The sequence below is a fragment of the Pseudopodoces humilis genome, chromosome 18 (assembly GCF_049639895.1).
Source record: "Pseudopodoces humilis isolate 2021_Gansu_Grassland_sample_001 chromosome 18, ASM4963989v1, whole genome shotgun sequence".
In the NCBI taxonomy this organism is placed as follows: domain Eukaryota; kingdom Metazoa; phylum Chordata; class Aves; order Passeriformes; family Paridae; genus Pseudopodoces; species Pseudopodoces humilis.
In genome coordinates, this window is record NC_142217.1 from 8,927,968 (window position 1) to 8,942,170 (window position 14,203).

Sequence of the window (14,203 nt, forward strand, 5' to 3'; positions counted from 1 at the left end):
TTTTCTCAGATATTATGTTTTATAATACAAGTACTAGAAACAGTACTAAAAATCTAGTACAAGTACTAGATCTTTGTATGATGTTTTTTTAAATTAAGTTTGGTTTTGGTATTGTAGCATTGAGGTATTTTTTCCTGTTTGTGATGATTTAATCTGAAGCAGAGACCCAAAGGCAGTGGTGGCCTGTGCTTGCTGTGACAGCTCTGCGTTGCTGGGAGATGAGTAAGGATAAGAGCAGAGTTGAGCTTAAGTGAAGGATAATACTTATTTTCACAGCAGAACATGGAGCAGTAAATGCCATGAGCTAGGTTGTTAAGTGGGCACCTGTGTGGTTGGCACTCCGAAAAATGTCAGCATTTGCAGTCATTAAATATAATGTCATACACTGAAACCAGGAGCAGTTGATCCCCTAATAGGCTTCCTTGTTCAGTTGGGGATTTTGTCATTGCTTTAATGTAATAATTGTTCATTATTAACTTAAACTACAGTTACAATTTCTTCTTGTTTTAATGCCCAAAGTTATATAATAAAATTAATTTGTGTTTTCGTGTAGAGAAATTTTTGTGTGATCACTTTTTGAGTCTCAGACCAGATTATTACTTGTTTTGAATGTACCAGAAAAGTCACTTACAGTTGTAGACAAATGAGTACTCCAGATTCTGCTTTTCACTGGAACTAATGAAATGAGGTTTTTTGTAAGTTAGACTGAGTAGTCAGTCAGTTTGTTCAGGAATGAATATATCATGTTTTTACATTATTTTTAATGGCATAATTTCTTGTTCATCATAAAATTGTCTTCAGGCTATTTGAAGATTAGAAATATATATGTCTAAAGAAGAGACATTTTAGCTATTACAGCACAGACTAAAGTAAAACACCTATTTCAGAATATGACCATAATGGGTTTATTAAAATGGATCAGTTTATTCTTGCATGTAATGACACAGTGTGTTGCATTAGTACATTACACCGGACACAAGAGGGGAAACTTTTAAGTTTAAAGGAAAAAACAATGAAGACCATCAGTAAGACTGAACTGGGTGGCCAGAGAGGTCTTTCCTTTCTATGCAGTGCCCTATCCATTATCACATTTTTCTACCATCCTAGGACAAAAAACAATGTGGAGACCATAGTGTTTCATTCCGCTCATGGCCCACGAGAGAATCACTACTTTTATGGGATGATCAACTGTAAACAGCTGAGTAGAGGGAAGAGTCTGGCCCTGGCAGTCAGGAGGAGTCACCCATATTGATGAGATGGGGAAGGGAAAAGGCAGCACAGTGAGGAACAGAGCTCTGGGGTGGGGAAGCTCCATTTGCGTCAGTGCTCTGAAGGGGTGCTGTGGGTTGATGTTTTGGAAGTGGCAAGATCAGAGCTCATATTTTTGTTTATGTTAGTGCATAGCAATCATGCAATTGCTGTAGGAGCCTGGTACAATGTGGTGTTGATGATACCATTGGGTTTGGACCTGTGATGTCTTCCAAGTGACAGGGGCACCGGTGGGGCTGTCCCTGGGGAGGAGTCAGCAGACGGGGATGATGTAGGATCTTGCTTGTAGCCCTTTTAATCTGGAGCCAACAACCAGATATCCAAGACAAGAGCAGAGATGAAAGGCAGTCCTGGTTTGACAGGAGGAGGCTGCTTTCCCACAGAGGTGGAGGTAGCAGTTACATTTCCTCCAGTGCAGCTAAAAAAAAAGAGCTCCCCTCCTCCCTAGGAATTTAGGGAATATTGCTAGGGGAGGTCCCCTAAATGGAGGAGTGGGGCAACTGCAGAGAGTCATGAAAATACATGAAGCATAACAAATGTCTCAAGAAGAGGAAGTGCTCGGAATAGTTAGATTCTTTGATTTAAGCAATTGTGATGCACTGTAAGGCCCAGGAAAATACACAAATCTGTCTGTTGTTTTTAACAGTCATGTGATTGTTTTCAACAGTAATTAGTTGTCCTTTGATGTTAGATACTTCTGGTATCATCATAAATTACAGAAGGAATGGGCCCAGTGTTCTTCTAAATCTTGTTTTCATTGGTGGTGTTTTGACATTTTCTATTTTGCTTTTATCAAATGTAGGTGCTATTTCTATTTGATATTTTGTATAGTATTTTTGTCTGCAGCGTAGCTCTTACTTGTTCTTTGATAGTCAGTCTCTTGGGTTAAAAGTTAAACAGATTGCAGTTGTCATATGAGGGCCTTTCAAGAGTGTTGCTGGCATAAAACTTAATTTTTCTTTTTTTTTTTCTTCAAACTGAAAATTTGTGTTTTCCATTAAAAAACAATGTATTTGCAGCTCCTCTAAGTTTGGGACACCTTAAGATACGTTAAAATACTGAGACCCAGTAATGAGAAATCCAGGAAATAATTGTGCCACATTTTTACCTGTTGTTAAATTATTTGAAGATGTATGAGCTAAATGCTTCTCCTGCCTTGGGGGAAGTACTTAGACTTCTAACACCAAGCCAGGAATGCCTGGGGGTACCACCTCATAATGCCATGGTAACCCCCCCTTCCCCTTTCCCCCTCCTGATTCATATCAGTAGAAAAACTGGTGCTATTGTTAATTAATCAATAATTTTTCATTTGGAATACATCTGGAGGAAAAGTTACAGTGTTGGTGGAGATTACTGCATGGGAAGGATTGTGTTACACAAAAATTGCCATCAGTATTGCAGATAGAGCTTGGAGGGAAACAATGCTTTCGGTTGTTTTTAATAGCTGGTGCCATAGAAAAACGAAACCAAATCCAATCTTAGAGTGGTGCAGCCTTCTGTAGAGTACCAAAGGAAACTGTAACTAAGGATTAGTAGCTAAAGGATTATTTCTTTGGCAGAATAATCTGTAATTCTGCTGACTGAAGACAGCTCCAGCAAAAATGCTGTTAAAGTACTGTATTGAAATCTGCTCTTTCAGTGTGTGAAGAAGGCTGGTTGTTTTGGTTCCTTTAAGCAGTGCAGGACAGAACACTGGAGCTGTTGAGGCAAATGGATACACAACAGAAAACAACAGGCACGGTGACATTGCACCTTCATGCTCCTGTTCACATCGCTCAGCTTTCAAAAATGATAGACTGGGTAGCTGTGGAAAACTGCACACAACTGCACCAGCAACAGTTCTCACTTTCATGTTTTTCTTAAAAGCCAAGCTGTCCTTTATGGGCTATTAATTTGTGAAGCCATTTATCTCAGGGCAAGACTTTATTTACACAACCTAACATAAAGACAGAAAATTGTGGCCCGAGATTTAAAAATGTCACTGCACATGATGCCAGGATAAACATCACAGAAATTTATTTCAGTTACATCTACCCTGGCACTTCACAAATAATTTTTTTTTTGTATTGCCCTTTGGCACAATATTATTTCCCTATTCACCTACAACAAAGCTCTCTCTAAGCCAAAGAAATACATGTCCATCAAATAGAAATGTTTTTCATAAAAATTGGAATAATTAGATATTGCAACACTGTGCCTGAGAGAGATTAAAAGGATATTTTTTTATGCTGTGGCAGGGACCACTTGAATTTTCCAGTGGCTTCCTTCTTTATCACTGTCTTTGTCTTCTTTACCTGTTACTCACGTCAGATGTAAAGGCAGGGGGAGGTGCCTCAGGAGAGCTCCTTGTGGCACACATTGTGTGTTGTGGTAGTGCAGCCCAGGGCCAGTAGGATTTCCAGCCCTTTTTCTCCAGAACTGCACCAACGGGTCCTGAGACATTGCTCCACTTTTTCCCACCTTTGTCTCTGTGAGAGTCTCTTCTTTTGAAGTTGTTTTGACCTTCTGCCAAGAAGAGGTCAAACCAAGATGCAGTTGTTCTAAACCAGTCTCTTCTTAGCAGGATTTCCTAGTCTCTTGGGCGGAGATCTTGTTTTCCATTTTGAGTAATCTGTTTTCTGCAATAAACACTGAATATGTTTCTCTGTTGCTATAGAAATAATATTTCATTAAATGAGGGAATCAGTGCCCTGCTGTCGACAAATCTAATCTAAGTGTTAGTCTCTAGAGCTTGAATTTCACCACTGGGAAGAGGTATACATAATTCTGCAAATTATTTCTGTAACTTTTGCATAAATGTCTTTATACTCTGCAACTGTTAGCTAAATTTCCCAGAGTGATAGCGTGGAGTTTAACATGGTGTAATGTGTTTACAAGGATCTGAACAGAGCCTTCCCCCCTCGCATTTCCCCACCCTCCTCCCCCATACATTTTCATATTTAGAGCTTGAAATGTCCAATTCTTTCCATAGGATAATGGGAAGTGTCAGTAAAAGCAGCGCTCTCAGCCAGGTTCCTTATCCTGCAGACAGCAGTGTGCCAGGTTTATTTGAACTTTTGGATTTATTTTTTAAAATCCAGTGTCTCCAAGTAATATAGATGTTATTTGCCCTGGTTTTTTTCTGGGATTAGCAAGAACAGCCTAAACTGACCATTAATACACCCCAAAAAGCAATCTGCTCTTCACTATGACTTTGTAGACTCCACTGGATATCATATGCCCAGTATTTGTCAAGTTACTCAAAGATCTTCTTACAATAACCTTCTACCCTCTGCAGCAGTTAAACCCAAGAGAGTTGTGGTTTTGACTTAATGCACCTCATATCAATGTCCTTACATTTAACCATAATTTAGACCTAATATGTTTTTTTTCTCAGAATTTTTCTAAAGCTGTAGAATTCTGATAGTAGCAACAAGGTGGTACTAAAGCCTGTAACTGTAGAGTATGTAAAACAAAATATTTGTTAATAAGGGTGAGTGTTTATCAACATATTCATCATAAGTATTGTGAAGAAATTGTAAAAAACCCTTTTATTTCACAGTTGCAATACAGGAACCTATTTATGCATTTCTGCTTATAAGGTATGTGTGTAGTTAGGAAAGTAAAACAAAATTTAAAAATACATGATGATCGATTGGCGTAGACCTGTATGCAAGTGTATGTTAGAAACCCGAATTCAGAGTTTTTGTAAAAATCCTGTTACACTTTTTGGTTTAAAAATGGAGTTATTATTTGTGACATGGGCCCATGCTAGATGTGTGTTATGTATTGCAGGACGAAATCAATTTATACATGTTCATTTAATTAATAATAATCATATCAGTGGCCTCTATTTAAAGATTAGTCTTTAGAAAACATAGGAAAACCTCTGTCATCATTAGAAAAAAAGAACTACCCTTTTAAAACTTCCTTTCTAAATTTTTTCAGTGATTGTAAATCAATCTATCAATAAGATAAATCTTTGTAGGCAGGGACAAACTTCTGACATGCAGAAGAGTACCTGTATGGAAATGCATATTAATACAAAGTCAGGGATGCAGGGAAAACTAGCAAAGTACACAACTACATTTTATTTTAAATTTAATGGCATGCTTATTATTAAAAGAGACTCATCATATAAATAAGTCACCACAAGACACAGATTCAATTTTTACTGTTAAAATAGTTCTTGTAATGAAAAAGAAAAAAATCTCAAACCCAACAACGCTTAGTTTTATTGCACAGCCATAAAATATAAGCCAGAAGTTGACCTGGTTTTTACCCTTGTGCCGTTATACTATCCAAGGCTGCTGCATTTTTTTCACCACATCATCAGTCTGTAGATGAAAAGAATCAGCTGAAGCTCCTGGTGCAAAGCAGTGACCATGGCATCACCTACTGCTGTGATCTCTGCTGTGTCCTGTCCAGAGCCTGCCTTCAGGCCATCTACTGAAAATGGCTGAGGCCTTGGTAAGGGAGGGACAGGCCTGGGTGGATGTACAGGGATAAAGTGGATATGTTTTTGTGATCACATCTAATGCACAGTATTTCTCTTACTGTGCACAGTTCCATAAACAAAAGTGAACAATGAAGGTGAGGGGAAAAAAACCTATCAACACTCAAATGTTTTGTATTTTTTTTTTCTTTAGGAACCCGATGGAAAAAAAACCAAGAGCAAGATTTAAAGGATGTTCTGAAAAACACTGACCAGGACATACCACTGGTATTTGTCAGTGGGAATCATGATATTGGCAATACTCCAACAAGAGAGACCATAGATGATTATTGCAAGAACTGGGGAGATGACTACTTCAGCTTTTGGGTTGGAGGTGTTTTCTTTCTTGTGTTGAATTCTCAGCTATATTGTGATTCTTCCAAGTGCCCTGAGTTAAGGCAAGCCCAGGATGCCTGGCTCGATGAGCAGCTGGCTGCTGCTGCAAACCAGAAATGCAAGCATATAATTGTATTTCAGCACATCCCTCTGTTTCTGAGCAAACCTGATGAAGATGACAATTATTTCAACTTGGATAAATCAGTTCGTCAGGAGATAATGGAAAAGTTTCATAAAGCAGGTATTTTCTCAAACTTCCCTACTCTTGAATTTTTGTTTCAAATTGTTAATGGCTCTGCTGCCAGACAAAATACATTTAACTTAAATGATACTGTTTTCAAGGAATTTTTGAATGCAGCTTCTACGCCTCATTGTTTCCCATAGATCAAAATTATCAACTGAATCTACTCACCAGTAAAAAGTACCAAACAAAATTTAAAACTCTGAGTGAAAAGTAAGGAGCTAAACATGAAAAGTTCCTTGACATAAATAGCAAGGGTTCCATTTTGAAAGTACTGACAGATACAAGACAACCTGAGTTTTTCCTGCCTACAGAGGGGGAGATCAGGTATTGCCATAGGAGAAAAATACAGAATTTATGTTTTACATAAAACATGGAAACAGAATTCACAATTACCTTGGAGGTTGCTTTCTCCCACACTGAGCCAATTTTAGACGAAGAGTGTAATGCACCCCAGATTTATTCAGTGTTAAAACAAGTCCTGCTCTGCTAAAATCAATCCTTTGCACATCCATTTCTAATAGGGGCCATGTCTGGGATGAAGGGCAGGTGGAGCACGTGCTAAATGAGTAATTGTACCTAATCCCTCAGCTTTGTATGATGCCACTTGAGCGCCATGGAGACAGACACAGTACACAGCTACTCCTCCATGCTGTTCCCATTGTTTTCTGGTAATTGCATTCATGTTCCTGGAGTGTGCCAGTCCCTCAAAATTTCCTGCCATCCTGCCATCACTGCATCAGAATGTCATTTTCTCTGTATCTATGAGAGCACATAATTTGGATTACTGAACAATGCAAATTTTTTATGATCTTGTTCCTAATTTACCATCTAATTGTTAAGCCTGGCCTCATCCAACTCAGCCTAATTTCCAAGCTCTCAATCTCCTACTGTTTCCAATCAGTGGGGCCAAAATTCACAGCTATCTGAGGGCTCTCCAGGGCACTGGAATATTTGCAGATTCAAGATTTACAAGTGGGGTTTTATTCCCCCATAAGGAGACACGCTGAGAACACCTCATATCTTTTTTTGTTTTTGTGTCAGTGTTAATATAGTGCGAAATGTTGCTCTTGGAGAGCTGGGCAGCTGTGGCTGCCTGTGTACCATGGACTGCAGCACGTCCTAGTTCATGGGTGTATCCCAGGAAACTGGCATTAATGTGGGAGCCAAAGCAGTTCTGTTCTAGGATTTTCTGTCATCCAGTTGGTTTACTAACAATTGCGAATATAATTCATCAAGAGATAAAAGAAACATTACCATTGTAACATTGTTGTTACTTTGTCCTGTTTCTTAGAAGGATGCCTAGAGGCTTAATGAGAAGATGGGGAGGCTTCAAATGGTGGCAGAAGGGAACAAAACGGGAAGTGAGCAATACAACTCTAGGGAAGAAATTTCCAAACTCCTTTCTGTGCCACCTTTCTGTTCCCTCCATCATTTCTTTTTGTGTCCCTCATTCCCATCTCTAATAAGTTGTTTGGTTCCTTAATGAGTGTATTTAAACACTGATCTTTGGCATGCTTATTACTATACACTGAGTCAATAGGTAACATTTGCAAGCCAGTAATCAAACATTCTGCTAATGAAATGAGTACAGAGAACAGACAGCTCAGTAACTCAGACTGCTGAGAAAAATGAGTTGAATCAAAAGTTGGCTCAGAGTTACCTTAGTAACAGGTGCGTTCTGTTTCCATTTTATTATTCCATTTAAGAGCAGCCTTTGTGAAACCACAGAGGTCGCAGTGGGTTGCAGAGAGGCTGTTGGCATGGTGGGGTAGTGGCACAGAACTGCAAGGACACTGCTTGCTTTCTGAACCTCTGCTTTGCCAAAGAATAAGCAAGTTCAGCACATCATTAGACGTGAAATTGGTTTTCACCCAGTTTACTTCATGCATTCTTGGAGGATTAAAACACAGAATATTGCTAATGAAATCCCAACATAATTTGCTTTTTCTTAATTTAAAAATTTGGGACAACTGTTTCTTCTGGAAAAAGAAAGTCTGCCTTTTTAGGAGATCACCAGGCTGCCACTATTCATCTCCCCCAACCTGTCACCAGTCCCTTCCTCCCTTCCGCCCTTCCTCCCTTCCTCCCTTCCTTCCGCCCTTCCTTCCTTCCGCCCTTCCTTCCTTCCGCCCTTCCGCCTTCCTTCCTTCCGCCCTTCCTTCCTTCCGCCCTTCCTTCCGCCCTTCCTTCCGCCCTTCCTTCCGCCCTTCCGCCCTTCCTTCCTTCCTTCCTTCCTTCCTTCCTTCCTTCCTTCCTTCCTTCCTTCCTTCCTTCCTTCCTTCCTTCCTTCCTTCCTTCCTTCCTTCCTTCCTTCCTTCCTTCCTTCCTTCCTTCCTTCCGCCCTTCCTTCCGCCCTTCCTTCCGCCCTTCCTTCCTTCCGCCCTTCCTTCCGCCCTTCCTTCCTTCCGCCCTTCCGCCCTTCCGCCCTTCCGCCCTTCCGCCCTTCCTTCCTTCCGCCCTTCCTTCCTTCCGCCCTTCCTTCCTTCCTTCCGCCCTTCCTTCCGCCCTTCCTTCCGCCCTTCCTTCCGCCCTTCCTTCCGCCCTTCCTTCCGCCCTTCCTTCCTTCCGCCACTTCCTTCCTTCCGCCCTTCCTTCCGCCACTTCCTTCCCCCCTTCCTTCCGCCCTTCCTTCCGCCCTTCCTTCCCCCCTTCCTTCCGCCCTTCCTTCCGCCCTTCCTTCCTTCCACCCTTCCTTCCTTCCGCCCTTCCTTCCGCCCTTCCTTCCGCCCTTCCGCCCTTCCTTCCGCCCTTCCTTCCGCCCTTCCTTCCGCCCTTCCGCCCTTCCTTCCGCCCTTCCTTCCGCCCTTCCGCCCTTCCTTCCGCCCTTCCTTCCGCCCTTCCTTCCTTCCTTCCTTCCTTCCTTCCTTCCTTCCGCCCTTCCGCCCTTCCTTCCTTCCGCCCTTCCGCCCTTCCTTCCGCCCTTCCGCCCTTCCTTCCGCCCTTCCTGCCTTCTGCCCTTCCTTCCGCCCTTCCTTCCGCCCTTCCTTCCGCCCTTCCTTCCGCCCTTCCTTCCGCCCTTCCTTCTGCCCTTCCTTCCGCCCTTCCTTCTGCCCTTCCTCCCTCCCTTCCTCCCTCCCTCCCTCCCTTCCTCCCTCCCTCCCTCTTGCTGTTTCAGTACCTGTCACCATGTTTGTTGTGTCATTATATCAGTAATACGCATGGTTTAGGGTGTTTGGCATTATTAGATGGGCATCATAATTCAGTTGTTTATAACCCAGGATCAAACCTGGCATTACCCCAGTTCTCATGCTTATACTTTTCTAGAAGACATGGAGCCATAACTCAGCAGATTAGAGAGGTACAGGAAATGAACAATAATCTAGTCATTCAGGTCTTTATGAGAACAAAGAAATTCATATGGATTGTGTAGGAAATAGTCAGATACTTAAAGTATGGTAATATTGATCATATGGTTATAGGTGATTTAAACTGAGGTATGCAACTTCAGAAAATTCTTATTTTACTTCCAAAGCCCAGATCTTCTCTAGTTATTCTCTTCTAATCACTCCCATATTATACAGTGGTTTTGGTGTAAGTGTCTGCTCATTACAAGCAGAGATAAAAGACTAACTGTAGAGGCTACATCTGGTATGAAACACTGAACTACAATTCTCACATTAGAAGTGTCCTTAGCAGTTGGGCTAATTAAAGATAAAATCATGTCCTTATGATAAATATTTATAATTGAAAATCTGGCACTTGTAAATATGTATTACTACTGTGCAAAGTTACACCATACTTCTAAGCTGCATATGTAAGAAATCCTGCTAGAACATGTGTTTTTCAAATGGCATTATAGCAGCTATTGTCCTTGAAAATGTGATTTCAGTCCCAGTGAAAAGCAACTCAATTCAGAACAGAGTTTAGCATTCAAGTAGAGATACCTTTCTGAAGGTATATTGGTATAACTTTTGCAAGTTAAGCCTAAGTTGTCAAAGCTCTGTCTCTTCTACATGCAGACTTTAAGTACAGAAAAAACCTGTGTGCAAGAGCTGTGAAAGAGCTGACCTGATGTTCTCATCTGTAAGATCTGCTGGAGTCACTCAACTCTACTGCATGAAATGCATATTCAGCTTTTAAGGATTTTACAGTGCTGCTATAAATAAGTTTCCTCATTGTATTGTAGGGAAAAGGAAGAAGTAGTAATGGTATAGCCAAAAATCTGGCCTGCAAATCATGTGTCTTTGATAAACATAAGCAGCAAATTAAGTTTTCAAATTAGGCAGTTTATGTAATAGAAGACCTACTTTTTCTTGCATATCTCATTCCAGTAAAATTTTCTTAGGACATTATATACTTTTTTTCTATGACTTAAAAAGTATGGGTATTTTTGGTGAGCTATAGACAACCTTCTAAAGACTTTCTGTCCTTAGAACCATCACTGGCACACTGAGTATTACTTACATTAGTTAATACAATATAGTAATAAATGTTTCTTAATGGCACAAATCAACTAAAGCAAATGTCTGAACTTGTTCAGGAGCTCTGTTGAATAAAACCTAAATTGATAGATGGTTTTTCAACAACTGGGTTGGAAAAAATCATGTTTCAGAATAGGTGGTCTACGTACCTGAGAGATGATGCATCCTAGAGAAAATAACTAGACCAGAGATAGAAATATAAGGAAATTTCCTAGCTTCTTTTAATTAAAAAGTTTTAAATTCATCCAAGTGTCTTCGAAGCAGTTTTTCAGATGTGGTTAAAAGTACTTAATATGCTCATGGAGCAAAAATAACAACCTAACTTAATTAAATGGTGTATTTTTTCATTATATTTGTGACTGGAGGTGCTGTAACTTCTAACACCTTTACTCATTAAAAGAGTGTGATATATCTACATTCTCCTCTTAGAAATGTTGTGACAGAAGAACAGTGTTAAAGGAGGAAGAAGCTCTCAGAACATCCACAGCTGAGATATATTTGAGCACAAAATTAAAGCATGGAGTGTTGAAAGCTGTTGTTTCTAAAATTTACCAGACAACATATGCTATGTTTCATTATTTTCTTTGTTGTGTAATCAGAGTTGACAGGGGAGTAATATTTTCATCTTCCTGCCATTGAGACCTTGATTTTGGCAAAGCCCATACATTGAGTGAGTAATCTCAGTACTTATGTGTCAGTATTTAAGATAATTTAAATACTCTCTACTTCAGTGATTTAGATCAACGTCTTTCTAGGCTGCAATTATGCACTTAGGGCCCAGGTAGAGTGACCACATTTGATATATTCTATGTATGAACAGTTCCCCAGGTATGGTAATACAAATCTTGCACAGAGATACACATAGACATAGATTTAAAAAAAAAAAAAAAAATTGGAAATTCAGCAGCAAGTACAAAATACATGTAGTCTGTAAGGACATTAAGTAAAATTTGTACTTGGATAAATTTTTGAAATTGGTTTTATCCACTGGGCTAAAGCTTCTTCTTGATCCTTAGAGCACACAGCAGTCCGGGACTGTTTGGGGTTTGTGTCAGCTCTCTGAGAAAGCATCACTTTCAAATTGAAAAAAGTAACAAAACCAGGAAGTAAATTCCACTGGAAGGTCACAAGAGGCATTCACAAAAATGAATTTGAAGGACAGAGTGACCTTCTAGAGACAGGACCTCTAAAGGCTTATTTAGACCCAGTGCTCTAATTAGGTGATCTGGAGTCACCCTCTGGCTGTGCCTACTGTTTTTCCTCTGATTATATAGGAAAAACAAGTGACACTAAAATCCTTTTCTATATAGCTCTATTTAGTATTGTCTTATAGAAAGAAGCTTTCAACATTAATACACTTTTGAAAACAATATTTTGTCTCCTGCTTACACAGACCCACTGACCACCAGCTGCACCAAACTCGTGATTCTTTAGGGTACAAAGCAAATTTAAGGCAGAGGTTTCCTGCACGTTTGCAGGGTAATGTTTGCAAACAAGAGTGCATGGGATTTTTTTATTGGGATGTTTATAGAGCTGTGCTATGTAAATTCTAATTACTCAGTTCCCTTTTATTCATACAGTTCTTCTGAGGAGGAAGGCCAACAGAGAGCTTCAAAAGGGCTACACAAAACGATTCTGTATGTTACTGAGGGCTGACAAAAGAGCCTATGAAAAGGAGTATGTTGATCCCCAATATTTACCAGTGGGACTGTTTCCTTCTACTGGTGCTCTGTTGGAAAATCATTGGGTTTTTTTTTCTGATAACAGGGTCTGAGAACTGCCTGAGCACTGAGCAGTTAACAGTGACTGATGCTTTCACATCTTTGTTTGCTGCTGTAACAATTACTTGGCAGATGATGCAATGTGAGCACTCTGAAATTGCAATGAGATAAAATCGACTCTATTCCACTGAAGAGATTTTGTTTTCAAAGGCTTCTAAATATTATCATTCCTAGTGTAGCACTGGAGTCTTGAAAGGATGAGGTACACCACATGCCCAGGGGGAGAAAAAAGATGCACAAAAAAATGCCAATGGTTAATGTGGTTCTTGTAGGGAAGCTGAAAGAACATCATTTTGGAGTGCAAAATTGTTGTAAGAACAGGTACTACTCTTGAACCGACCACATTGTTCAGCACTTCAGACAGCAGCTATACTCTGTAAATGAAAGGAAGAAAGAAAAGCCAGTTTGTGCCTGGTATTCCAGGGAATATGTTCAAGATCAATTTATCCATATGACTTAAATGGTTGTATTTGCCAGAAACACTTCCTTTTACAAAATACCCATGTACTCTTACCTGTGTGGGGGTGTACACACACATCTCAGAGTAGCATCTCCCTCTGCCTGGATACTTCCTTGGTTCTCCTCTCTTTGAAAACTATGACAGGGCACAAGTGTTGATAAAATTCAGATCCTCCAACACAATTTAATGTTTTTACAGAACTGCTTCTCTACTTGTTTGCTTCCACTTTGGCTCTACTGGTGCTCCTCTCTAGCTCCTGCACTTCTGGGGACAAATGTATCTGGGATCAGCTTTTTTGAGTCTGTCCTCTTCGGTCCTTGATTGAGAAAGTGATTTATGTGGTACTCAGGGATTTTTGGATAAACATAACTATTTAAAATCTAATTTTATCATTAAACTTGAACAGCTAACTGAAAAGCAGAGTAATGGAACCAGAATGAGGGTCTCAATAGCCCTAGTCTCCTGCTGCTCCTACTCCCCAAACTCTTGTGAAGGGCACATGATAGAAAAGTGCATAATGGTATTGCTTTCCAGGCCTTTTCCCACCTACAGGAATTTTTCATATTAATGTTATCAACATTATGCAATTTAATGATTCCTCTCTAGATTTGTTCAGTTGATTTGTGGAAACTGACAGCTTTCACAATGGTCTGCAGGAGGGAATTTAATGTTTCACAGCTCTCTGAAGAAATGCTTTCTTTTGTTTGCTTTGAACTTCACCTGCAGTCTGGGTGGAGAGCCATCAACCTGTACATGAAATGCAGTGAATATTGATTCATGTCTGTAGTTACTGTAAAAAATAGTTCATTAATCAGCACTTAAAAGGTGATAATCTGAACCATGTGATAAATTTCATTGTTCAGAAAGAACCACTTTTTTTTCCCAAAATTCTCTACAGAGAGCATGGGAAGAGAGGCAAGGTCTGTACTGTACCCATTACATATTTATTATGTCATTCATATTGCACTAATTTAGCCTTCTCCTTCTTTTACAGTCTCATTTGCTTTTGCTGAGAAAAGCATTTATTTAATTGAAGGCTCAGTCTAAATAAAGCATGCTACTGATTGCCTATGCTGATTATTCCAGGCATTCTCCTCCTAATTTGGAAAATATGCTTGCTTTTCTTTGGTTTATTTTTATGTTGGTAATTTTTTTCCTATATTTTCACTCTGTCCATAGTGCTGGGTTGAGCAGTTTGATTTCCAGCTAAGGCGAGGT

General features: G+C 39.9%; 1 protein-coding gene across 3 annotated transcripts in view; it reads left to right on the forward strand.

Moving 5' to 3' along the window:
• Positions 1-14,203, forward strand: part of CPPED1 (calcineurin like phosphoesterase domain containing 1) — a 40,594-nt gene that overhangs the window by 18,767 nt on the left and 7,624 nt on the right. For all 3 annotated transcript variants that reach the window (XM_005522900.3, XM_088064385.1, XM_088064386.1), the window contains exon 3: positions 5,898-6,320. In XM_005522900.3, the coding sequence (XP_005522957.2) occupies positions 5,898-6,320 (423 nt within the window). The remainder of the gene's footprint in view (positions 1-5,897; positions 6,321-14,203) is intronic.